The sequence below is a fragment of the Aythya fuligula genome, chromosome 11 (assembly GCF_009819795.1).
Source record: "Aythya fuligula isolate bAytFul2 chromosome 11, bAytFul2.pri, whole genome shotgun sequence".
NCBI lineage: Eukaryota > Metazoa > Chordata > Aves > Anseriformes > Anatidae > Aythya > Aythya fuligula.
This window is the reverse complement of record NC_045569.1, coordinates 9,287,267-9,313,271: the sequence shown is the minus strand read 5'-3', so window position 1 is coordinate 9,313,271 and position 26,005 is coordinate 9,287,267. Positions and strand designations below refer to the sequence as shown.

General features: G+C 53.2%; 1 protein-coding gene across 1 annotated transcript; it reads left to right on the top strand.

Moving 5' to 3' along the window:
- The first annotated feature begins 2,118 nt into the window (after positions 1–2,118).
- Positions 2,119–24,016, top strand: EDC3 (enhancer of mRNA decapping 3). The gene is made up of 7 exons (XM_032195282.1): positions 2,119–2,142; positions 3,974–4,155; positions 5,558–5,871; positions 12,547–12,882; positions 20,567–20,720; positions 22,177–22,394; positions 23,510–24,016. The coding sequence occupies exons 2-7, from the start codon at positions 3,992–3,994 to the stop codon at positions 23,842–23,844; spliced, it is 1,521 nt and encodes a 506-aa protein (XP_032051173.1). The 5' UTR covers positions 2,119–2,142; positions 3,974–3,991; the 3' UTR covers positions 23,845–24,016.
- The last annotated feature ends 1,989 nt before the right edge of the window (positions 24,017–26,005 follow it).

The following is a 26,005-nucleotide window of genomic DNA, read 5'->3' as shown; positions in this document are numbered from 1 at the left end:
CTTGTGGAGATCATGGGGGTGAGGTGGAGCTGTCACGGAGATGGAAGAGGTGTCATGCAGGTGTTATAGAAATGGTGGAGGTCTCATGGAGTTGGTGGAGGTGTCATGGAGGTGCTATGGAGATGGTGGAAGTGTCATGGGGATGCTGTGGAGGTGGTGGAGGTGCCATGGAGGTATTATGGGATGGGGGAGGTAGCATGGAGGTATTTTGACACCGTTTCCCACAGCATTCTCCTCAAGAAACTGGCTGCTCTTGGCTTGGACTGGTGTATGCTTCGTTAGGTTAGAAACTGGCTGGATAGCCAGGCCCAAAGAGTCGTGGTGAATGGAGTCAAACCCAGCTGGAGGCCAGTCACTAGTGGTGTTCCCCAGGGCTCGGTGCTGGGGCCGGTCCTCTTTAATATCTTCATCGATGATGTGGACGAGGGCATTGAGGGCACCCTCAGTAAGTTCGCAGATGACACCAAGTTAGGTGCGTGTGTCGATCTGCTCGAGGGTAGGAAGGCTCTGCAGGAGGATCTGGATAGGCTGCACCGATGGGCTGAGGTCGACTGCATGAAGTTCAACAAGGCCAAGTGCCGGGTCCTGCACCTGGGGCGCAATAACCCCAAGCAGAGCTACAGGCTGGGAGAGGAGTGGTTGGAGAGCTGCCAGGCAGAGAAGGACCTGGGAGTGATGGTGGATAGTCGGCTGAATATGAGCCAGCAGTGTGCTCAGGTGGCCAAGAAGGCCAACGGCATCCTGGCTTGTATAAGAAGCAGTGTGGCCAGCAGGGCTAGGGAGGTGATCGTCCCCCTGTACTCAGCTCTGGTGAGGCCGCACCTCGAGTACTGTGTTCAGTTTTGGGCCCCTCGCTACAAGAAGGACATCGAGGTGCTTGAGCGGGTGCAGAGAAGGGCGACGAAGCTGGTGAGGGGCCTGGAGAACAAGTCCTACGAGGAGCGGCTGAGGGAGCTGGGCTTGTTCAGCCTGGAGAAGAGGAGGCTCAGGGGCGACCTTATCGCTCTCTATAGGTACCTCAAGGGAGGCTGTAGCGAGGTGGGGGTTGGTCTGTTCTCCCACGTGCCTGGTGACAGGATGAGGGGGAATGGGCTTAAGTTGCGCCAGGGGAGTTTTAGGTTAGATGTTAGGAAGAACTTCTTTACTGAAAGGGTTGTGAGGCATTGGAACAGGCTGCCCAGGGAAGTGGTGGAGTCACCATCCCTGGAGGTCTTCAAAAGACGTTTAGATGTAGAGCTTAGGGATATGGCTTAGTGGAGGACTTGTTAGTATTAGGTCAGAGGTTGGACTCGATGATCTTGAGGTCTGTTCCAACCTAGAAATTCTGTGATTCTGTATTATGGGATGGTGGAGGTGCCATGGGGGTGTCACACAGGTATTATGGGATGGCAGTGGCACCATGGAGGTGCCATGGGGGTGTCACACAGGTATTATGGGATGGTGGGGGTGCTTTGGGGGTGTCACACAGATATTATGGGATGGTGGGGGTGCTATGGAGGTGTCACACAGGTATTATGGGATGGCAGGGGTGCCATGGAGGTGCCATGGGGGTGTCACACAGGTATTATGGGATGGTGGTGGCGCCATGGAGGTGCTATGGAGGTGTCACACAGGTATTATGGGATGGCGGAGGTGCCATAGAGGAGCCATGGGGGTGTCACACAGGTATTATGGGATGGCGGAGGTGCCATGAAGGTGCCACGGGGGTGTCACACAGGTATTATGGGATGGCGGAGGTGCCATAGAGGAGCCATGGGGGTGTCACACAGGTATTATGGGATGGCTGGGGTGCCATGGAGGTGCCATGGGGGTGTCACACAGATATTATGGGATGGTGGAGGTGCCATGGAGGCGCCCCTGAGGTACGGCCGAGGCACCTGGAAGTGTGACGTAGCAGCCCCGCCCCGCCCCGCCCCACCCTGCGCATGCGCCACTCAGCGCTCGGCGCTGCACCTTGTGCCCGCCGCCCGCCCACCCCGCCCCCTTCCCCCGCGGTGCGCATGCGCCACGCTCTATTCCTCCACTCCTCTCTATGATCTCCCGCCGGCGGCTAGAGCGGCGCGGCGCGGCGGGGCAGGAAGTGACGCAGCGGGCGGGCGGTGCGGAGGCGGAGGGGCGGCGGGCGGCGAGCGGCGGCCGCAGGTGAGGCGGGGCCGGGCCGAGGGGGCCGGGAGGGGACCGGGGAGGGGCCGGGCCTGGCACGGAGCCGCCGGGACGCGAGGCCGCGGCGCCAGGACCCGCGCGGGGCCGCTCCGGTGGCGGCCGGGGCCTGAGGGGAGCGGCCGAGGGGGGCCGCGGCCTGGTCCCGGGCCTGGTCCCGGCCTCCCTCGGGCCCCGGCTAGGCCCCTCGCGGCCCGGGCCCGCCCCCTGCGGCTCCCCCAGCCCCTGCGGCCGCCCCTCGGGCCCGTCGGGTCTCGGCCCGCTGCAACCCCGTGCGGAGCCAGCGCTGTGAGGGGCTCGGTTCTGGGGGGTGCGGGGCGGTGACGGGCTGCTGGGGCAGCCTGCGGGGGTTGTGAGGCCCTCCCGAAGCACGGGCGTCGCCAACAGCCGCTTGAAAGGGGTTGGGGGGATGCAAGGGGCGTGCGGACAGTAACTCGTGATGTAAAGGTGTTGGGGGGGAGGTTTGGCTTCGCAGGCGGGGTGAACAAACGAACGTTTTCCTATTTCCCACCCGTGCCCGAGTAAATCATCTGCTGCCCGTGTGGCTCCTTCTTTCTCCAAGTGACCAAGCACACGAGCGAGGTGCTGTGAGGCGGTTCCCCTCCTTTGGGTTTGTTTGCAAGCACACAGAGGGAGCTGTTTGTGTATTTGTAAAGGGCCAGGGCCTTCTTTAAAGGGTTCCTCTTGAAGTGGTCTCTGAAAGTGTTCTCTGAAAGCTTTGCCTCCTTTTCAAAGAGATGCAAACGGTGGGAAAGTGAATGAGGTTTTAGCCGTGCTGCAGGTTCTCCAAAATGCATTATCGACGTTCTGCAAATACTTCTTATCAGCCATCATCTGGGAGTCCAGGTGGTGTTGTCGTGGGTAAATATAAACACACAGAAATGGGCAAGGGCTGGTCCTGAGGAACACGTGGCTTGGTGACCAGATCCCTGTTGGTTTCTTCTTGAAGCCTCCCTGAAGTCTCCTGAAAGCTGGGGGAAGGGAGCTTTTATTGTTCCTGGTGGCATGCACATGTCCTAGCTCTCTCTAGGTGTTTTTTCTTGCATCTTTATTTTCCGTAAAGCTCAGGACAGAAAGGGCCTGAAGAGACCTGAAATGTTGCCCACAGAAGCGTGCTTTACGTGCTGATTGTCCCAGGTCACGTCCCAGCCTTCCTACCCCTGTGTGCCCCATAACTGAGTGAATTCCCAGCGTGTTCCCTCCTCCCGAGGGTGACGGCAGGAGAGGCAGATAACGTGCAGTGGCTGTTCTCTCCCGCGAGCCTGTCAGCTCTCCTGTGGTGCCAGCGAGGCTGTCACCTTCCCAGAGCTGTGTCCTTCCTGGAGCTCGGTGCGGGTGCTGGAAAGCAGCGTGGCTTTGTTTGGCCATCACATTGTGACAGCAATGCTAATCCTGGCCCTGGACAGTGCAAAGACTGCTGTGCTGGGCTCCAGCATTGTTTTCTTACCCCCTCTGCACTGTCTGTGCTCCTTAAGGTGTTGGTTTTAATTTGGAGATGCTGAGGTCAGTGCCCTCGCTGCCAAGCGCTCACAAAAGCTGTTCTGCTCCGCTGTGTGCACGCCAAAGCTTTACAGAGGGAAGGGAAAAGTCCCTGGTTGAAGCTCCAGAGAGAACGTACCCAGGCAAAGCTCAGTGCTCTGTTTGGAAGCTGTTAGCCTTGAAATCCGCTACCGAACTATTTCTTCAGTCATGCAAACAGTGGCAGGGCTTCCAAACGTGCAGGCAGAGCCCTGCGCAGGGCTTTAATGTGTTGCTGAGGGAACAACGGGTTGTTGTTCCCTCACCTTACGGCCAGGCCTGTGCCTCTTTGCAGGTTTTGAGTCCCGGGATCATGGCTACAGACTGGCTGGGGAGCATCGTGTCCATCAACTGCGGAGAGAGCCTGGGCGTCTACCAGGGGCGAGTGTCTGCCGTGGACCAGGTCAGCCAGACCATCTCCCTGACCCGGCCCTTCCACAATGGGGTCAAGTGCCTCGTGCCAGAAGTCACCTTCAGGTTAGTGCTGGTATTTCTCCCGCGTTTGCCAGTCTGGGTGGATATTTTGGGTCGTTTTCCCTCAGAAATGTGCTCGGCGCCTTAAATCTTCCTCCTGCTACTGCGCAGCTTCAGGTGAGAAGCACCACTGGCGTTTCTCTTGGCTTGTGTGCAGAAGAGTGCTATTGTTTGGTCTCTGCTCTGTTAGAAGTGCTGTGAGGATCCGTGTGAGCATGTGTGAATATATTTGTGTGGGTATTTTCTGTGTATTCTGTGTATGTGTGCACTTTTTGGGTAGTTGAGGGATTGGCCTACTCTTCATGCTGTGCCCTCAGCAACTCATGTTATTAAAGTGTCAGGGAAAGCAGAGGGGGCCACTTAAAATGATGGCCAGCACAGGTAAACGGCATGCAGGGGTTAAATCCAGAGCCATCTCCTTTCTCTCCCTGTGTTCTTCCCTCTGTGCAGACAGGGAATGGTTTGGGACCAGGGCGCTGGGTCAGTGCAGTGCTGTTGTGGCTCTCCTGAGTCCCTTCCCACCAGCTCCTGCTAACGCTGCGCTCAAAAAAAAAGAATAAATAGGAGTCATTTGTCACTGGACACCTTCCTGTTACCTCTGCAACTTCCATATTACGACAGCGAAGTGCCTGAGTCTCTGATTTTAAAAATAAGACCAAGTGCTGACTGCAGGGAATCCTTTTTTTCCTAGAAAACTCTGATTTTTGAAGAGAGTGGGAAGGACAATTCTTTCAGGTCTCTTGCTAACTTCCAGGCTGTTAGTTTTATATCCCAGTTGGACACAAACTCTAAAAGGTTAAATTGAACACCCCAACTTCTGGTTCCTGTCTTGCAGTCAGTGCAGATGGAGGAGAGGAGGTCTTCGTGACCACTTCTTTGTTTCACTTTGGCTCGTGCTCAGTGCTGTGTTTTTTTTTTTTTTTATCCTATGTCTTGAGAAACAGCGAGCACACCCTTGTCTGAGCACGAATAGCACTCATTTAAGGAGCGCTTTATGTAGGAAGGGATTAAAAGTAGTAGCACCCTCCAGGCTGAGGTTAATTATAATAGCTAGAAACTGCTGAATTAACGCAGACTTTCTCAAAGAGCTGTGCTGGCTGCTTCAATTTTCTGCTTGACCAATCCCTGCTTCAGCTAGGGACAGAACCTACACCAAATCCAGGTGCAGTTTAGAAATACTCGAGATTTTATGTAAAGTTTATGTAATTTCAGGTGAATATTTCGATGCCTGGCATGTAGCCTGTGTTTGAGTATTAAAATGTTTTTTCCCTTTTGTTTTATTGACTATGACATCCAAAAACCTCTGGTTAATGTTGCACGATTTTCTTTCAAGGCTGTTTCTTTAAAAGTACCCCGAACACCAAGTTCCTGAATGTCTGTTTTTCTATTCCTTTTGTTATTTTAGGGCAGGTGACATCACTGAGCTGAAGATTCTGGAGATCCCAGGCCCGGAGGACAGCAGGCCATGCGGGGAGCTGCAGCAGACAGAACTGGGCATCCCGGGGGTCGGCTGCCAGGTGGGGCCCAGCCAGAACGGCACCGGCAAGATGTTAAAGAAGCCCATGTGCAGCAGCGCCCCGCAGAACATCCCCAGGAGGACGGACGTGAAGAGCCAGGACATCATCATCTCCCCCCAGCAGCAGTGCTCCAAGAGCTACATGGATCGCCACGTGGAAACCCTGACTCAGTCCAAAGGCTTTCGGCGCAGGCACAATTCCTGTGAGTATGTGTTCTGTGTTCTGCAGCTCTCTTCTTCGCCTGGGTCGCTGCTGCAGCGTGTGCCCCAGTTCAGCTAAAACATCTCAAACGGGTCTGGAAACTTAGGTTTGTTTCCTTCTTTACGTGCGTTGCCACCTGAAGGGCTGGATTTTACCAGTATAGATCTTCCGAGGGTCTTGCACGTGCCTGACGTTGTACAGGGAGGTGATGTAACCTCTGCCAGAACCTGGGACGAGCATACAGACAGCGGCACTAAAAGGTGCAGCACCTGCCTTACAAACAGAGGTGTGGGTACTGCACAACAAGCCCAGTACAGCGATCCAAAATGCTTCGTTGGGTGAGTGTCATCAGCTGAAGCAGGCTGTTGGGTCTGATCTGTCGTTGCTAGCTTGATGTGGTTGTTTTTATTTTTTATGTTGTTTACAAAAGACGTTCTGTTTCTGTAAGCTTGCAGCTACCTTACTGAAAGGCCAGCAGAGAACGTTGTGCAGAGCTGCTTCTCTGCTGTCCCCCTTGCCGTTGCACTGCTGCTAAGAGTTCTTTGGAGGCAGATGCTCTCCACCCTTCCTTGCTGCTGTTTCCAGGTGAAACACCTTTCCTGCTGGACACAGAAGTCAGTGCTGCTCAGCTGAGTAGCGAGAGCAGGGAGCTTTAACTCAGGTGTGCAGCGAGACTGGTTTGCAGGCTGGGAGGGCTGCAGCAGAACTCACAGTGCTGTCATTTGTCAGTAAAGGCCAGTCTTACTTAGGCTGCACGCAGGCATGGTGCTCGCTGTTTCAGAAGTGTGTCTGTCCAAACTAACCTGCAGAATCGTACAGGTAAGAGGGAACTACATACGTGACTTCATTTATTTAGTTCAGGAGCATTTTGGATCTGGTGTTGGTTGTGGTGTGGGAACTTGACGAGCTTTCCAGGGCTAACCTGAGTTGAAACTCTTTTCCCCTCTCAAGGGCTGTTGAAGGAAAACCTCAGAACTTCGAAATGCTGCAGACTGTTCTGTGCCTTTATTGTGAACAAGGCAGAATAAAGCGGAATGTTCACAAAAACTTCTGTTGCTGGTGTTGCTGAGAACTACCAGCCTTTATTTTTAGGGCACGTAAGACAAGATTGAAAAAGAATAACTCCTCCGTGCTCTCCCCCTGCTCCACATCCATGTATTATCTAGTCTCACCCTTTTCTTCCCTCACTACTGGCATGAGGTTAAGAGGTTGGGCTGAAAAAAACAGGGAACCTGCTACAGGAATCTGGGAGGTGGCAGGGAAAAGGTGTATGGGCACGAGGTGGAAAGGAGGCAGCTGTTTATCAGTGGGACTGCAGTTCTGCCGTGTCGCTGCTGTGTAATTCTTTACCCATCCCTGTTTCAGTCTGCTGGAGAGCAGCCCCACTTGGGCGTGCAAAGAGCAACACGCTGGTGTTTTCTTTGCTGCAGCGTTTCTCAGAGAAGTGTGGTTGACACCTGTTTGTAAAAAGTCAATTCTTCAACCATTTCTTTGTCAAAGTGAATTTTCAAATCTAATTAGCGGAGATCTCACCCCGCGCATTAATCTGCTTAATCAGCATCAAAGGCTGCGAAATGTAGAACTGAATAGTGCTAGTTCATACGAGTTCCTCATTCCTCTTGCGCTTCCTGATTGAAAACGGCCCAGTTGCCAGCCTGTTTTTCTCTACAAGGAACTAGAAACAACTGATGATGTTGCAAAGCTTTTCTATTTAAAGCCTGCACAACCATGACCTATCACAACAGCCCCCTACGAGTCATTACAAACGGTATTTGCTGTGCTGCGTTGGTTAAAAAAAACACAAATTAACGCGCTCTAGTGAGGATGATGTAAAGATAGGATCAGCACGTCTCAAAGCCAGGCATCCGTTATTTTTATTTCTGATCATAAATCTCCAGCCAGCCCTCACGCTGTGCCAAGGCTGGCTGTGCTCGCTTTTTTTTGCCCTCAGAGCCCCCTGGGCTGCAATTACTGAAACATCAGGATACATCTAGTGTAGTTCATGACTCAAATGTTGAAGCATCAGGATGTATCAAGCGTATTTCCATGATTTAGTTCTTTCCATTGCCTTTTTTTTTTTTTTGTTTTGTTTTGTCTTGAAAAGAAATGAAAGCAAGGTGAGCAGGGCCAATTAAACAGTGAGATCAAAGGCTGCGCCTTATCTGGAGAACTTCCTGGGCCTCTGGAAGTCTTCCTCCCCCACCAACAGCTCTCATTTTCTGAAACAGTTGCAGCTCTTCTGATTTCTGTTAATTTAAATCAGTTTACAAGGTTGAGCAGCCTTTTGTTTTAAGTTTTCAGAAGGCCAAATTCTTAAGTTTCTTATTCCCTTCTGTTTTAAAGTGATGGCCAAGCAGGGTTGGTAGGAGGAGGAAGGCCAGAAAGGTGGGGGGGGCGGATGAAGGCATGTTTTGAGGAAAATCTCTTTTCAAACTACACTGCCAGCTACCTGGTTATCTGAAGTAACCCCTGCTTTGCTTTCTTGCTGGGCAGAGCCCAGCTGGATTACCTCGCGTAGCACTGTTCAGGCAGCACCTGGTAGGTGTGGGGTGAGCAGCGAGCCTTTCAAACCCCTTCAGCACACCAACAGCTCGCAGCAGTTTTACAGAAGCCTGACAGCAGGTCAAAGCCTGTAAGAGAAAATCTGAAACAGGTTGAGCAAGGTGCGGACCGTAAGTGAGGTAGAAAATTGAACCCTTGCTCTCTGCAGTGTGCGTGGAGAGCAAGGTGAGCGATGCCTGAAAGGCTCCAGCGTGGAACAGAAGAGGTGGCGGCTGCAGGGATCGAGGCAAGGCCGGGCTGTGATGTCAGCCTGACCCGAAGCTGTGCGGTGCCTGGGCTGGAAGCTAACCTCTCGATGCCCTTTAGCGTGCTAAGTCAGGGACAAAGTTCCCCCTCGGAGCACTTGTGTGACAGAAATCAATAAACAACAAATAGCAGCCCAGATTACACAACAATGGGTTGTGTGCCCTGCTGGCACGGGGCTCGTTCATGCCAGGGCTGGCGGTAAAAGCTCCTGCAGGGATCTCACAGGAAGGCAGCCAACTCGCTAGAGACTTTACATTTGCTTGTGTGCTATACGTGAGGTTTTTTTTCCAATGAAAAAAAAATATTTGGGAAGTATTGTTTAGAGGGAGGCACTTTTCTGTGTGGTGCTGAGCTGCCAGCTTGATGGGGAGCCGTGTGCTGTTCTCCTTAGCAAGCTGTGCACAGATGGAGGAGCCGGGCTGGGAGCTCTGGGTTTCGGTAGCCCTGGAAGGCAGTGATCCTCCTGCTGGCCTTCTCTCTCACATTCTTTGAGTTTTCCCCTGCTCCACGGGGTAACGCAGCCCCTCGGGTGGGTCAGCAGGATGGTGGGGTTGGCACCCGCCGCATTAGCGAGCTGCTTGGGACAACGCCAGCACGTCTCGATTTGATGAGGTCTGCTCTTGGCTCGCAGTCGTTGTGTCTGCAGGGAGCCCGGGAGCTTTCCAGCCATTGTTCCTGCAGCTTTCCTAACGCGCCGTTTGGTTCTGTCAGCATTGGCATGCTGCTCGCATCAGCTGCTTCTCTCCCCTGGGCCCATCGCATGGTGATGCTGCCGGCCCCACGTTTTGTTCCGCAGGTCAGCTGAGGGGAGAGCGGAGTTGTTTGCAGAAGAACCTGGCAGGCGGTGTAGAACTCTTGTTGGGGAACAGGAACGGAGTTGCCAAAACGTTGGAGAGCTGCACAAGAGGCAGGCTTGTTCCCATTGTGCTCAGAGCAGGCTCCAGCTTCTTCATCTCAACTTTGAGTCCCTCGCCTGTTGCTTCGCCTGGCAGTCAGGGAAGTGTTTGGAGGGCTCGGCCAGCTGTGTAGCTCTGGGCTTTTGTTTCTCGTGCCGCTGTTAGCAGTGTTAGCTGTGTGTGGTGCTGGCTGCCAGCTCCAGCCCAAGCTGTGTGCAACTTCGGAGCGCTTGGTGTGCCCCCTTTGGTTTGGGAATCAATGGGGCTACTGAAAAGCTTTCCCTTTCTCAAAGCTGTACGTGTGAATACCTGGTCGCAGCTCCTGGGCTGAAATCCTCCTTGCCAGGAGGCCTCACCCTTTCCCTCCCCCAGGCTGTGTTCAGTTGCTAGAAATCCTTGAATTCTCTCCTTCTTGACAAAAGGTGCGTTGCAGCAGTCTGTTCTCACCCAGCTGTTTATAAAATCCCCAAAGTCCCGAGCAGCTTGAGAATCACTGCGTCTGAAAACGAGCTGCCTGCTATAATTAGTAATAATTTCAAATAATTATAAATAGGCTCCAGAAATAGAGTTCTGACAAAGTGTGGTGACGCTGACCGCATGACGCCGCGGCGCTGGTTTCGGTTGCCCCAGCGTGCACAGCAGAAATGTTCCTGACTGGCCCTCGTGCTGAGAGCAGCAGCTTTGAAGCGGCTTTGTGCTACGGCCGGTGGGGTTCTGGCATGGGGAGGTTAGCCTAAATCCTGCAGGCTGCAGGGAAGTGGTCACTGGAAAGGGATTTGCTTTGTTTCTTTACAGGGAAGAAGGGCTCCGCGAAGCCTTTGGAAGGTTTGGGGTCTTGTCACCCTCATTTCGAGGTGTGAAGAACTGGCCTCTGACTTGCCTGCGTTCTCAGTTGTTGCTGGACTCGTGAATTGCTGTGTGGTTGGAGACTGGAGCTGCTTGAGAGTGTTGAGGTCTGTTTTGTTCAGCTCAGGTTCTCGAGGCACTCTGCTGACTGTTTCAGAGAGCATCCCTGCTGTGGGGGCTGGGAAAGCTTTTGGGTGAGTCACCTCAGCAGCAGAAACAAGTGACGGGCTGCCTAAAATAGGGGTAAAACTAACCAAGAGGGAAAATCCTTCCTGAGACAAAGCTTTCCTAACAGAATAAAAGCAGTGAGGTGTTCCACGCTGCACCGTGACTTTCCAGGGATAGGTTAGACGTGGTGTTAGGGGAGCTCATGCTGAGCTCTGGCAAATTTGTTTTACTGTGACAAAGTCCTCAGTAAGCACCTGAGAGACCCAGGTGAGGCCACCTTCCAGGAGAAGGGGTTCCCTGCTCTGGGCTGCAGAGCCTCTGCTGGGTAGGGAAAGTGGAGGGAACTGCTTTTTATGGATTCTTCTCTGGAGGATTTGGGTAGTTGTAAATGTTCTAAGATAACTGCTGCAATTTAAGTGGTGTAATTGAGCTACTGAGTAACTTTGTGGTGGAGAAATGAGTTCTGCTCATTAACTTGGCCAAAATCGGCACGGTGGCCTCGAACAGACCGGTTCCTGGCCTGGTTCTGAAATGGGTGAGTGCTCCTGCAGGAGCTGGGGCCAGGCTCCTCTGCTGTCCAGGCGACGTGCTCTTCTGTTGCTGGAGCACAGGACTTCACGCCTGGGAAATGGGGGAAGTGAGAGATGAGATTTGGTGGGAGAGAAAGCGGTCTGCCAAGACCAAGCTGGACCTGTCTGTGCTTTTGAGGCTAACAGGTAACTCTGTGGGACACCACGAAGCTTTGGCATATTGCAGGTCTTCCGGGGTTGGTTTCTAAATATCCTCAGATGACTTGAAGTTCTTCTTGTGCCCTTTCATTGATTGCCAGTAACATGTAAAACAACAAAAGTTACGTTTTCAGCCAGAGCTGTGTGCAGGGTGATGGACGAGAGGCACGTGTCATCTTGGTGACTTGGTGGTGAGTTGGTTGTGTGTCAGCAAACAGGTTCTGTCCGCAAGCTCATCTGTATAAATAACATTCAGGGGGGTAAAATCTCTCCTAAAACGTGAGAAATACGTTAGGGAAGCAAACGCTTCTGGTGTGGTAACAGTTACTCCATCTGTTGGGCAGTGGAGGTGATAACTAATTGCTGAAATGGGCCTGAAATCTTTCCTAGTGTCGGCAGGTTTAACGATGGGTATAACTAACAGGTTAACGTCGTCTGGTCTTGACTGCGTGTGGGTGACCTGCAGAATAATGTAAGAAGTGAATAACGGGGTACGTCAGCCTTGTGACTGCGTTTGGGTTTGTACCAGCCCTCAGAGTGAGACTTCTTCAACTTCATGTGAGGGAAACCCGGCTGGCATGGTTACTGATTGGAAATAATTCCCCTTAAACGTGTGATACGATGAATAAGTAGAAAAATGCAATATGGGAAAGGGCTTCATCTTGGCTTAGAGAAATACACACCTAGTGATGGCGAACGAGAGAGAAATACTTTCAGGGGCTTAAGTTCTCCATCAGTAGGTGGCTTACCTGTTTCAGAAGAAAACACCCACGGTAGCCTCTGAAATTTAGGGAAATTCCATGACAGTCTTGGGCCACATGCCTGCACAAACACGAGCCCAGTGCAGCAGGAATAGTGCAGCCCTAGCCCAGGGCTTGCTCAATACCTCAACACTACCATAACGCTCTCTTACGTTAAATGAGCAGAAATGTTTATTTTGCTACTGGGGTCGAGCTTGTTTTTCCTGCCCTTGCCAGAGGAAAGTCCCTGAAATCTCTTTCCCGGTGCCTCGCGTTGGGTTTTCTGTTGGTGTTACTCACGCCTAGATAAGCTAAAGACGAGGCCTGCGGGTTCTTTGGGAAGCAACAATCCCTCGAGTCAATAGGCACCAAACGTGAGCTTTCCTCTTACAAAATTTCTTGAGAAAGCAAGCAAGAAACATGGCTTTGTTCACTGATTACACTTTTTTTTCCATTTGTGTATTTTCAACTTGCCTGTATTTTTGTTTAGGGTCGTCCAGCAGCCGCCACCCCAACCAGGTGACCCCGAAGAAGAGCGGCCTGAAAAACGGGCAGATGAAGAGCAAAGACGATGAGTGCTTCGGGGACGACATCGATGAAATCCCAGACACGGATTTCGATTTTGAGGGGAACCTGGCCCTTTTCGACAAGGCAGCTGTGTTTGAAGAGATTGAGACTTACGAGAGGCGGAGCGGCACCCGCTCCCGGGGCACCCCAAGCGAGAAGCCGGCTCGCTACCGGCACGACGAGAACATCCTGGAGTCGGAGCCCATCGTCTACAGACGGATTGTCGTACCCCAGAACGCGAACAAAGAGTTCTGCACTGGTATGCCAGATCCCTTACTGATAAGGATGCACACTCTGCAGCTCTGTTGGGGCACGTGTGGTGGATTGTTTTTCCCCCGGGGGTGTCTGTCAGCTTAACGGGGTACGAGCAGGGGCATCCACGTGTGTAAGGTCGGATCTGAGCCTTGCATCTCCATACAACCTTTATTTGCCATATTTCTGAGGTCAGAAATACTCAGGGCAACAAGGTAAGTTGTTTGCAGGGAGGGACAAAGCTGGAGGTTGCATTAAAAAGAACAAACCCAAGTGGAACCACTTGAATCTGTGCTTTGATTTCAGTGGCGTGACGAGCGTGCGTGGGCTTGACTGCTGGCTGCTGGGAAGGAGGGCTCTTCTTGGGGCTCCAGCGTACGGGAGCGTGTCGTAATTCCTGCTCTTTTGGTAGAAGGCAGGGGACTTCAGGTGTTCCTGGTGCTGCTTGGGCAGCAGTTAGAGACTTCTGTGTGGTTGTAAGGAACTTTAAATGTCATTGGTATGAAAAGAAATGGTTCTGGCTCTTCCTGTCCGTATTTCCAGCCACTAGAGTACAAACAGCTTTTTACGGGGGTTTTGGTTCCCCCTTGCCTCTATTGCCTGTGTGGTGTTTGTGTGAAAGAAGCAGAGCCTGCAAGCCTGGTGTGTGCAGAAGGGTTTGTGTGAGGGGCTGACTGTTAGGAATCTTCTCATACACGTGCCACAAGGCATGGCGTGTTCACTTCATGCTGCTTTGTACATGTTCCCTGTAACTTCAGTCTAGGTGTGGTGCCCTGCCCTCAGCTTGCATCCCTTGTAGCACTTGCAAAACGTAGCAGTAAAGGAGGTTCAGCATCCCAGCAACGTTTCTTTTCCACGTCAGAATAAAATCAAATTTCAGGTCTCTTTGTAGAGAGAGACTGAAGTGCTGCACCCTGGTGGTCTGCGTGCTGGGCACGAGGGTAAGCAGGTCCCTGGCCTGTCATTCCTTCTGCTCTGTCATTCTTCTCCTCTCAGAAACTCCAGCAGGGTGTGAAGTGCGTGGTGGAAGGAAGCTGATTTACAGTGATTGGCTGCTGTGCAATTAAAAAATGTCAGTTCTTAATGGTTCTGCTGTACAGCGGTATCTTGGCTTTCCACTTGTGTCCTCTGTTGCCCTGCTGATCCGTTCTGATCCAGGTCAAAATGTCCTGGGTCAGTCTGAACTCGTCCGACTCGGTGTTCTGATTCCAGCAGCTACTTAAGGACAAGTGAAAGACTGGAGGAAGCATGTGGTGAGACTTTCCCCTGAGCGCTCTCTTTGATGATTTTAAGACTTCCTGAAGCAGAAGTGGTATTTTAGTATTAAGAGCTTTTGATGACTTTTTTTCTTCTGCTTAATTTAACCTATTCCTCTTTGAGCCTGTGCGATCTCTGTGTTGCTGCAGCATCCTGCGGCATGAAGCTCCCGCAGCTGACTGCGTACTGTGTGAATAAGTGCTTCTTCCTTTTTGTGCGAGCTTTTCTTGGTGGTAAACTGGCTACTTGTCAATTCATCTCCCAGCTGGCATGTTCCAGAGGAGCCAGGGCCTCTGTGTGGGTCTGAAACAAAAGCTACCCGAGCGTTAGCTGCCAGTTTGAGATGTACAGCTGATGCAGGATTCTAGAAGCACGGTTCCTGGAGGAGAAGCGTTGTGCAACAACCAGTAAGCACCAGGACATAACTCAGGGGATGGAAATGGAATTGTTGGCTAATCTGTGTTGTCCTTTCCTTTGGAAGCTCCTGGCTCCCTGTTTGCAGCCCGCTGAAAGGGCTGCTCTTGGCTTGTTTTGCTCTTGGCAAGCCCATCCAGGGAGGTGGCAAACCCCTCTCCTTTGTAGTTGTGGGGTCTCGCCAGGCTCATTAACTCCTGGGGGGTGCTGAGACTCCCAGATGGGTTCTAGATTGGTTTGGAGGAGAAGCTGTCGTGTTAGGGGCACTGCCAACTGCTGCTCCCTGCCTCCCATGCCCAGCAGGGCACGGCCCCAGTCCTGCGAGCGGTGCTAGAAGGGTCCCACCACTGCGTATCGGTGGTGTTCCCACAGAGGGCAGCTTCCTTTGTGTCAGCAGAGGAAGTTTGCTTCTGCTTCGGAAATGCTTCGGGCCGTCTAGCAAAAGCTCTTGTAAACAGCTGTAACTGGCCTGCTGCTGCCAGCCTTAAGCCTGCTGTAGCCAGAAGGACAGAGGGATGGTCAGTGTGCTTGGGCAGTCAGGGGCTGTCACTCAAAAAGCCCAGATCTCTTTGTTTAGCAGCTGGAAGGAGGATGCTGAGCTACAGGCAGGCTGCCTCTCTCAGCAGCTCAGAGAGCAGCAGCTGCAGAAATGAGCTGAGAGTGCCAACAGCCCTGAATGCCGTTACTCTGGGTATATCTGTCACAGGATTTCTTCTTATTATTCTGAGTTCTCTTTGTGGAGTTGTTTTTAGACTCCTATAGGGATCTCTGGAAGAAAAAAAAAAAAAAACAACAAAAAAAACACAAAACAAAACACATTTTGTTAGCTATAGGGGAAATAAGTACTTTATATTTCTTCCGTAGGCCAGTCTTGAAGATGAGTGTCTTAAAAGAGCTCCGGCCGACAGACTAATCGTTCTGTCTGCTGTAATCCCACAGAGTGATGCTGCTTGGTGACTGACAGCCAGCTGACATCCAGCTCTCGTCACCGTGGGAGAGGAGAAAGGTCTGTGGGATCCTCGCATGCTCTTTTATGCCGTGTTTCCATGGAGCTTGGAAATAAGCAGACCCGTGCAGCAGGAAAACCAGCAGAGTGCTGGTGCCCGTCCTCCAAAAGCTGAATCTGCAGGGCTCCCAGTCTGCGTGGTGGCTGCCGGCTGAAAGAAGCCGAGCCGTGTGGGATGTAAGCAAAGCTTGACAGGCACTCGAGTCCCTCAAGATGCTTCTCTGAGAGCTAATTTTGTGGTGCCAGGCACTCAAGTGTGCGTGCTAGTATGTTCGGAAGTAGAGCAGTAAGTCGTTGGGTCTGCTGAGGCTTTTGGCTCAAATTCAGCACTGGAGGTTGGATGAAAGCAGCTTGGGTTTGTGTTTCCTTGGGTCCCTTTGTGATTTTTCTTTCTTACCCTCCCAGAAGTTATCACGGTCATCCCCGACAGCCTGCAGGTCAGTTGTCCTCGGTGACAAGAACTTGGGAAAGGCAGTTTTTCTTCCCTCCTTTGCCTGCTGTCTTTACAGTATTTTGTGCCTGAAATGATCCTGGAAATGCTGAGGGCTGCTTGGTCCTTCAGCGTATCCCCTCTTCGCAGGCCGTGTGCTGTCCTCCGTGGCATGAAACTTCTGTCTGGCCCAGACAAAATGTGGTCAAACTGTACAGGGCAAGAGGGCAGCTTCCCGTGCTGCTGCCCGCTTTCCTGGCGAGGAAAGGATGAGTTGTGCAGGGAGAATGGCAAGAATGGGCACGAGAGGGCTGATGTGGATTCCTCATTCAGCACACCTGACTTCACCAGCATGCTGGAGGCTACCTTGGTGTTCCCACGGTGTGAAACGCTTTGGGGTTTGCCCTGCTGGCTTGAGAAGGTGATGCTGGGATGGACAGGAAGAGGGGAAATAGTGCTGGGTGTCTGCCCAGGGGTCTGGAGGAGGGGATTATGGTGGAGAGAGTGGGAATGAAGGTGGGGATTTGCTCCCAGTGTAAATGAGAGCTGGAAGCTGGGAGCTTGGCAGTTCTCTGGTGGTGACCGACTCGTGCCCGTTCCTGGGGGCTCCACGTGTGCCTTGTTCCCTGGTATTTCGCTGCTCTGTCCTCTCTGGGGCTGGGGCCTGTTGACCTGTCTCTCTGTTTACCATTAAGCTGCATTGAAAAGGGGAAGTGCAACTGTTTAACAAACATCTGCCTCCCTGGCAAGGCCGGTTGGTGATGCTTTCGTGAAGTGTGAGCTGTCTTTTCTGCTCCTGGAGCCGTGGGGGTGTGAGCTCAGAGGAGTTCCTGGCAGGATGGAGTGCCTCGGTTCACCATCAGTGGCTCTGTGTAATCTCAGGCATATCGGGCTCTCCAAACTTTCCTTTTGCATTTCTCTCTTCTTCCCTCCTAACTGTGCTTAATCACTGCTAGCACATGCCACGTGCGTACCGGGAGTTCTGGTTCACGATGATTAAACCGAATCAAAATCTCCCTTTTCAGCCCAGTTTGGGAGACATCCTCGCACCCCACAAGACCCCATCTCCCTGCTTTCGCACAGGTGCACGCAGTGGGCTTGCGCCCGAAGCCTGGCTTGGCGAGCAGTGGATGTTGCTGAAGCAGCACCTTCAGGGGCATGCCGGGATGAGGAGAGGATGGCCGTGTGCCAGGTGGATGAGGTATTCCTTCCTTTCCCTGCAGTGCTGCTGAGGCTTTGTGCAAAGCGGGTTTTCTTCCAGATACCGCCGGTGGTGTGGGATGTGAGCTGTTGCCATCGCAGTGCCTCTTCTGGAAAGTAAGCAGGATTTGTTTCCAGCTCAGCTGCAGGAGAAATTTGAGCTATCTGTGTGTCAAGTTCAAGCTCAAATATCAGGCCAAGAGTTGATATTTGTTTCTCTGCTTTCCCTACCCACACTTCAGGCCTGTCCTTAAAGAAACTCCTTTTCCACGTGGTAAGGAGATGGAGGAAGAAAATGCGTGCATTGGGGCAGATCGGTGCAGAGGGGCCGGGCTCCGGAGCTGGGGCTGGTCCTGTCCTGCGTGGTGACAGAGGCAGTGTGGCTTTTCTTGTGCCACGTCCTTTTCTCTCAGCTTTTAGCTCTTCAGGCTGTGGATGACTGGCTCAGGGACTGTGTATTGTGAATGTGGGTGGTGTTTTGGGATCTCTGAGTAGGGTGCAGGTGAAGTTAACTTCACCCAACCATGGGACAAAACAAAGCAGTTGTGAGGCAAAGCTGCTGCTCAGCCCACGTGGATTGTGCGTTGATGCTGGGAGAGGTTACGTTGGGATGGCAGCCAGAGCTTCCACAGAATGTGTCCTAATTAACAATAATGACAATTAAAAAAAAATCAGTCTAGCCCTTAAGGTTGTGGGGGAGATGATTCCCGTTTGGAACAACGTGTGGGGCAAGTAGCTGTGTTTTCCCGAGGCCGCAGGCAGGTGGCTCCAGCCTTGCAGCCAGCACAGGGCAGCAAACAGCCCAGGGATGTTCTGTCTGCCCCAAATGCATGCGGGCTGTACCCGCCTCGTGTCGCTGCCGCATGGTCCTGCGGCCACGGGGGTGGTTTTCCTCCAGCCTCTGTGCGTGTAGCGTGGCACGGGGGAGCTCGAGGAGGTGACTTGTTTGTGCTGAGGGCACAGCGTGCCCCGTAAGCCGAGTGCACTTCGTGTGTAATCAGACCCCAGCAATACCCTGCGTGTCACAAAACTGTTCAGTCTTTATCTTTTTTTTCCCAGGCAGCTGTAAAATACATTTATTTAATATTAAAAGGCCCGAGCTAATTTATTTTATTGCCTCCATTACCAAACAATAAAGACGCGCTGTCCAACCCAAACATAATTAAAGTTGGCAGGGGTTCAGTTCTATTGCAGCCGTGTTATTGTTTGTGGCTTTACACGTCGCCTCCTGGATTGCTTTCTGCCCGAGTTTGTTTAACTCCCTCGGCCTGGCTCCGATAAGCCCGTCTGACTGGTCGGCCCTTGCGTGAGCGCGGAGAAGGGAAGTTCTCTTGGCATCGGAGCCTGCTCTGGAGAGGGAGCAATTAGGACAAAGTGTAGCACACTAAATACAAGTCCCTCCCGTGCCAGTAAGCCCCTCTGCATTAACCCACTGGGCACTGGGTTTCCTCCGGCCGGTGGGAGCTGTGAAACCTCGTGGTGCCGGGCGAGGAGGAGCTGGAGATGGTGGCGCTGCACCAGGTAGGTAAGGACCAAAAGTTGGCTCTTCCACCGCCTCGTGCAAAGGTCGAGCAGGGAATTGGTTGAGCAGCCCCCCTCTGCGGGTCCCTCGCTTCGTGTCAGCAGAGGATGCGCCTCGCCAAGCTCGCGGGCGACACCCTGACCTCGGGTGGCTGGTTCCGAGCCCTCCCTCTGGCTTGAGAAACACAGCCCGGGGAAGGAGCAAAAATGTGAATGGGAACGAGCCCGAGCTGAGCCTTGCGTGACTCCGGAGGCTAAGAGGGTGTGTGAACGGCGGGCAGGTGCGTGACTGGTGTGACAGGCTTAGGATTATTAGTGGCTTATGACTCCAAACGTTCGGCGGCTGCTATCAGGAGCCTGAAATGACTTTGATAATGTGCATGCTTGCATGTGTGCTGCATGTAATAAAAGATTATTAGCAGAGGTAGCTTAATCGGCTGTTAGCATGCGAGGTCAAGTGTTTGAACACGTTTGGTCCCTCCGTGGCTGCGGAGCCCTCGGCTGGCGAGCTCGGAGGCGAAAGCCGGAGGGATTCAGCGGAGCAGCCAGGCTGGATGTGCTGATACCGCGCAGGAATACCTGCCACGTGCTCCAAAAACCTCAGGGTGCACAGACCCTGCCGTTACCGCGGCGGCTCGGCTTAGTGGTTTGTGACCAGCACCCCGAGGAAGCGTGGCAGTACGAATGAGAATCCCTTGCGATTAGCAGTGCGCCTTGCCTTGCCTTTCTCATTTGAATGTGGCAACTGCTCGTTACCGCTGGTTCTCATGCTCTTTTTCTGCAAAGGAGCCCGAGCCTGTGAGTAACTGTTAGGTTTCCTCTCAGCGGATGTGCGCTGTGGCTGTTCCCCTTTGAACCCCTATCGCTGCAGAGCATTTTCACCGGCCCTTTATTATTGCTGTGACTCTGCTCAGCTCTTCTCTCTGAAACGTGAGCGAGGAAGTCTTGCAAAGAATTTCCAGCGGAGCTGAAGCAGCTTTCTGCCTTCGCTTCTGTAAACAACCGGCTCTGTAATGCGGTCCTGGGCACCAAAAATGCCAGTAAGGTCCCAGTCAGTGCTGGTTTATAGGGCGAGCAGCTGGTGATGCTCTGCCATTTGCCTGAGCTGCAGCAGAAGTCTGAGTCCTGAACCCTTTTCCACCCCTTGTGCCCGTCCCCCTGCACCTTTCCTGCCCGTCCCACAGAGCAGGAGCTACCAGCCTGTTTCCCAGTACGTCCAGAGCCCTCGCTCAGCTGGACGCTGCTGGGGTTGCTTGTTGGGCTCAGAGCAGTGCTCGTGAGTGACCTGGGCAGGCACTCACGTTGGATTAAAGAGGTGGTGTCTGTGGCTGAAGGTATTCAGGGGTGTCTTGCTGGCTGCAGCAGCAGCAATTTTCTTACCCAACACTTAGCTTTTGCACTCTTTTCTCCGTGTAACTGGAAATAGTACTCAAGGTTCCTTGTCCTCTGCTACTGAGCACGCCAACAAGCAAGTTCTGTTGCCCATCTGAGCAAGCTGCTTTTTTTTGCGGCCTGGAATCCTTGGTATTTATTTCCAGGTGAGTTTACTGCAGGGTTGATTTGTGAAATCAATGCCAGACTGACCTGCCTGGAGAAGGAGCATGTAAAGAATTGGCCAGAAATGCAGAAGAATTGTATCCTCCTGCAGGGGCTGCTCTCCGTGCTTGACAAAACCTCCCTTGTCTGTTTGTCTGTCTGCCTCCTCAGCCGTGTGCTGGAGCAGTTCCTGGCTCACAGACCAGGATCCAGGATCGCTGAAGCCTTTTCCAGGTGCTGCCATACGAAATCTCACCAGGCTGCACCGTCCTGGGAAACGTCTCTGATCATGTCTTTGTCTTCTTCCCTCCCCTCTCTGAATCCTAGACTCTGGGCTGGTGGTTCCGAGCGTGTCCTACGAGCTGCACAAAAAGCTGCTGTCGGTGGCCGAGAAGCACGGGCTGACTCTGGAGCGCAGGCTGGAGATGACGGGAGTGTGCGCGAGCCAGATGGCGCTCAGCCTCCTCGGGGGGCCCAACAGGTAAAGCTCTTCCCTCGAGCTCCCCCGGGATTTGCCCTCTCTAAGCAGAGCTCGCTGCTCTGACCTTGCTCCTCCAAGTGCGGGCAACGTAAAAGAGACTCGGAGGTTACGTGGGAGGTGAGTGTGGTGTGGCTGCCACCCGTGCCTTGTGCTGGCCCTGCAGCTGGAGGCAGCTGTCTGCTTCCTTGAAAGAAAAACCTCACCCAGATGCCGTGCAGACCTGTGGTACCTCACACATCAGCTCATGTCCCAGGGATCACGCAAACAAGCGTGAGGCTCAGGGTCCTGAAACGGGAGGAAGCCTTGCAGGTTTTTGTGTTCTCATTCCCTGTTTTTTAATATTCAGCCTCTCTAGGAAGGAACTGGTTGATTTTGCTATCTTGGATGGGTGATTGGATGGTTAAGGGCTTCCCTTTGTCTCCTTTGTCCTGGAAATAGAAGTCTCTTGGGCCAAAGATGAAGCAGAGCTGCTGTTTTCTCTCTCCATTTCATGAGCATTTTTTCAGGGAACTTAGTTTTGCACCAATGTAACCCACAGCTGCTGAAACCCTTTCAGAATTTCAGTGAGCTGGCCCTTTTTTGCAAACAACTCAACTTTTCCTTTGTCTAATGGCATCAACAAAACAAAAGTTGGCCAGTGAGAGCGAGCCGTTCAGCTCCTCACAATGCTGAGCTGGCTTTTAGGCGTCTGCGAACATCCTGCCCTTTTGGGGTGCCTGGTTTGGGGGCAGGCTTGGAGTGTGCTTGCTGCTCTTTGCACGAGTGATGTGCTTACTCTGAAAAAGGTCTGTTCTGGGCCTGCACTTACAGGTTTGTTGGTGTGGGCAGGCACTCACACGTCTTCTTGTGCTGCTGGTAGGTGCTCTGCATGATTTGTTCTTAAAACAGAAGGTAAACCTGAGCGGTCTCAGTCTCCTGGTCACGCAGTAGCACGGTACTTGCAGCCCAGGACACAAGTGCTGGGTTTAAAGCAGTAAGGGGTGAGCTACCAGGCAGCACTGACCCTCTCAGATGAGAAATCTGAGTGCAGAACTGCTCAGCCCTCGTGCTGGCTTTGGAGCACTCCTGTTCTTCACGCTGCATCAAACTACTGCAGTTCTTAAAATGTCCTTCACAACCAGAGGGGCAGAAGGGGGAAAAGAAGCCTCCTGAAAGTGAAAAGGCACCAAATTGAAGCTTGCTTTGTGACTAGTGAAAACACATCATCAAACAGGGAACAAGCTGGCTGTGTGAGGAGCCAGGCGAGGCTGGGACTGCTCTGCTGCGGGTGCAGAGAGGTCTCGGAGGGAACCTGCAGGCAGAACAGCTCTCTGCTGTCAGCACTACAAAAGGATGTGGGTTCCTTCTTCTTCAGAGGCGACGGAAGGCTCGTAAAGCACCTGTTGATTTGCATCTCGCAGGACCAAGGCGGGAAATCCTTGGCTTTTACTGATGTTTCCCTTCGGTCTCCCCTCAGGCTGAACCCGAAGAACGTGCACCAGCGGCCCACGGTGGCCCTGCTGTGCGGCCCCCATGTCAAGGGGGCGCAGGGCATCAGCTGCGGGCGGCACCTCTCCAATCACGACGTCCACGTCATCCTCTTCCTGCCCAACTTCGTCAAGATGCTGGAGTCCATCACCAACGAGCTGAACCTCTTCAGCAAGACGCAAGGCCAGCAGGTCTCCAGCGTCAAAGGTAAGCGAGGGGCAGAGCTGCTCGTCAGCCCAGCACCCTGCGCCGAGCCGGCGGCACCATCTAGCGGCCCCGCAGGGCAGCAGAGCCTCGAGAGGTCCGACAGTGGAGCAGTTGTGCTGCTGCAGATGTTTCCGGTCTGAAGGAACACAAGAGCTGCTGTCTGGGGCTGAGTCAGACCAGCCATTCTCCCAGGATAAGGCTCGCCTTGTTCGGCACGTCGAAGCAGCAAGTGGATGAGCATCCAACTGCTGTTTCACACCAAGCACGCATCCTCGTTGAGCTGTCAGGGTGCTGGTTTGGAATCCACCACACAGTGCGGCGGTGCTCTGCCTTCTGTGAGCTGGCTGGCTTCTGCTTGGCGCTCCACCAGCATTATTTTCAGACCTAGCTCTTTAAAATTATTTCCAAACCTTGCTCTTTTAAATTTTGGGGGAGAAACGAGCCTGGGAATTAGGGCACAATTTGTGCTGCAGCAGGGTGGGGGGCTGTGCAGTGCTGGTGGAGCCATGTGCCCGTTATAATAAAATAGCAGACCTTGCACTGAGTGCTTCATGAAGAGAGTGCAGCAGGTGAGTGCAGCGAGACCAACAGGTCTCAGTGGGGCAGGCAACACCTGCAGCTCCCACTTTGCCATTCCGTAGCAAAGCTAATCAGTGTGCTCCAGAGCAATACATGTTTTTTTCCAATCATGCAGGCTAGAAAACAGCTTTTTTTTTTAGTGGACAAAGTCATCCCCTGCTTCCCTGGGCTGCCCGGGCTGGAGAAGCCAGCTCAGCAGTGCCATCTGGGGCAGGTCTGCTGAACTGCTGGCCGCTCAGTGAGGTTTTGTTTGGTATCTGGAAGGTTGTGGATGTTCTCCAGCAAGTTCAGGAGCTTTTAAATATTGATGTCGGTGTCTCCTGCAGAAGGACAGTAATAACAGCCCGGGAGGCCAGACTGCGTGCAGCAAGCCTGTGGGTGCTGGAGGCAAAAAGGAGAAGTCTCTGCTGGCAGCAGGGGAGGAAAAGGGAAGGAAAAGGAAAAAGGAAAGAGAAGGAAAAGGAGGGAAAGCCCCGAGCCTTGGATCGTGTTTTCAGGCCGGTCCTCGGTGCTCACAGTGCTTGTATTTCTTTCAGATCTCCCCGATACCCCCGTTGACCTAGTGATCAACTGCCTGGATTGTCACGAAAATGCCTTTCTGAGAGATCAGCCTTGGTACAAAGCAGTCGTGGACTGGGCCAACCAGAACCGGGCACCCGTCCTCAGCATAGACCCTCCCATCAGCGAAATGGAGCAGGGCATCGATGCCAAGTGGTCGCTGGCCTTGGGGCTGCCCCTGCCGCTGGGCGAGAGGGCAGGGCGCGTGTACCTCTGTGACATTGGCATTCCCCAGAAGGTCTTTCAGGAGGTGGGGATAAACTACCACTCGCCCTTCGGCAGCAAATTCGTCATCCCCCTGCACTCCACTTAGAGCCCGTCCAGCCCCGCGGATCTGAAGGGAGAGAAGAGAGCAGGATGTCTGTCAAATAAAGCTGTCTGGTGGATCCCGGCTAGTAAACTCGTGACGCCTTAAGGATGTGAAGTTCTGGAGAGTTTTCCTTCCAGAAGAAAAGTTGTGTATTTAAAAAAAAAAAAAAAAAAAAGTCATAAAGTGAAAGCAAAAAAGAAGAAAGCAAACCTTCCTGCAGAGCTGTCTTCATTCTCTTGTGCCATTGTGTGAAGGGACACGCAGGAAGGTGGTGCCTGTCCCTGGCCAAGGCAGCCAGTGCTGCCCCAGCCTGGCCGGGGGGCTGTCGGAGGGGCTGTTTGAGAGGGTCTGCTACAAGCAGCGGGTGGCTCGGAGGCTTGAGACTGATTTCCCAGCCCTTCAAGGTGTCCTGCTGGGAACAGCAGCCCTTGGTTGTGTAGAAATAACCTTTTGTTGCAGTCGTACCGGGAGGGAGGAGTTGGTTTTGCTCGGTTCTTTTGGATCCCCCCCCTCTGTTTTTTGTTCACAAAGGCAGCTGCAGCTCGCTGGCTCTCCTGGCCCTCCGCTCCTCAAGGAGAGAGCTCCCTCTTCAGAAAGCTCGTGCCAGGGGCCAGAAGCTCTCAGGTAGCACATGCTCCAGGAACACCCGTGTCCTCAGCTAGGTTTTACTCCTGCCCTCTGGCTTTTTCTTTGTTCGGGGAGCGAGGTGTGGTTTGGAAAATAATTATTCTTTTTTTTTTTTTTCTTTCTGGCACAGCGGTTGTGTGAATCGGGGGAGGCGCAGGGAAGCATTGCTCTGCCTGTTCCCTGCTGTGGGCGATGTTCGGGTGAGCTCCCTGTTCGTGCTCTCCGTGCACCCGCAGCTGGCCCTGTGGTGACACAGGAGGTGCCGTGAGCTGAGCTGCGTCTGCCTGCTCCTGGTGCCGTGGGCACAGACAGGAGGTGAAGCTCTGCCACCCTCCTGGGCCCTTTCCTCTCCCCAAAGCTTCTGCTGGTCCTGAACATGCCCCAGAGCCTGTTCTGGCAGCTTCCAGAGCTTCAGAGGGTGCCTTTCCTCCGGGGCGGCCGGCTTCCAGCTGGGGCTGGAGCACGGGGACAGCTGCCCAGTGCGGGGGAACGGCAGCGCGGTCGGGGTGGCGGGCAGCTGCGAGTCCACAGGTTGGGCACCTGCATTTATTTGCCTTTTATCTGCCTTAGAACACAGCTGAGTGTTGGAGGAGGAAGGAGACTGCCCTGGTGGAGCAGGAATTTGCCTGGGAGTGCAGGTGTGACCCTGGGTATGGGGAGAGAGAGAGAGAGAGAGAGGGAGAGCGAGAGCTGCTTTCTAAGAGCACAGGAGCAGGAGGTGCCAAAGTGGCAGAACTTGAGCAAGGTGGGCAGGGGTCTTATAGGGCTGAGGTGGAAAAGGGAAGGGTTTGGGCACTGGGAGTGAGGCCGAGCAGCAGAGGGCTGTGACTGCGGGAAGGACAACCCCCAGCACGCCCCGAGCGGGGTCTGCTGCAGCTGGGTGTGTGTAAGGCCATGGCCCCATGGGATTCAGCCCAGGGTGCTCAGAGAGCTGGCTGGTGTCGCTGGGAGACCTCGCCAGTATTTTTTTTCAAGAGTCTTGAGAATCTGGAGAGCTCCCAGTCGACCAGAGGCTGGTAAAGGTCAGCACTGGTGAGAAGGAAGGCCCTGGTAATTACAGGGCTGCCAGGGTCACTGCAGTCAGTGCCTGGTCACATTAGGGAAAAGGTTATTCTGGAGCTAGTGAAAAATGCTTGAAAGACAATTTTACTCCCTTTTAGGGCCAGTTCTCTGTGATGCTTTTATAAATAACCTGGGCATGCATGAAGTGTCCCATCAGCTGCAGCTTCCCCTGCCACATCTACCTCAGCAGCACCCAGGCTCTGCCCCTCTCGGTGTCCGGACCCCTGTTCCTAAAGCTTTTTCTGACAAAATGCTCAGCCGTGGGGCTGGCTGGGTGATGTACAGGTGCAAGGCTTCTCTCTGCCTTTTTGTTTCCTCAGCTCATCTTTAACCAGGCAGAGGAGCAGCACCTGGGTGGAAAAAGTGGGCAGCAGCTGCAGCCTGGTGCTTTAGTACAGCGTTAGTCCTAATCTCTGCATTAATCCCTGCATTTTTCTCTTTCCTTACTCAAGACACTGGGTAGGAGACCCTGCTG

Coding starts and splice junctions, on each gene's coding strand:
- EDC3 (XM_032195282.1), top strand. CDS start 3,992: ATGGCTACAGACTGGCTGGGGAGCATCGTGTCCATCAACTGCGGAGAG. Junction 12,883..20,566: donor GAACAAAGAGTTCTGCACTG/GTATGCCAGATC, acceptor TCTGAATCCTAG/ACTCTGGGCTGGTGGTTCCG. Junction 22,395..23,509: donor GCAGGTCTCCAGCGTCAAAG/GTAAGCGAGGGG, acceptor TATTTCTTTCAG/ATCTCCCCGATACCCCCGTT.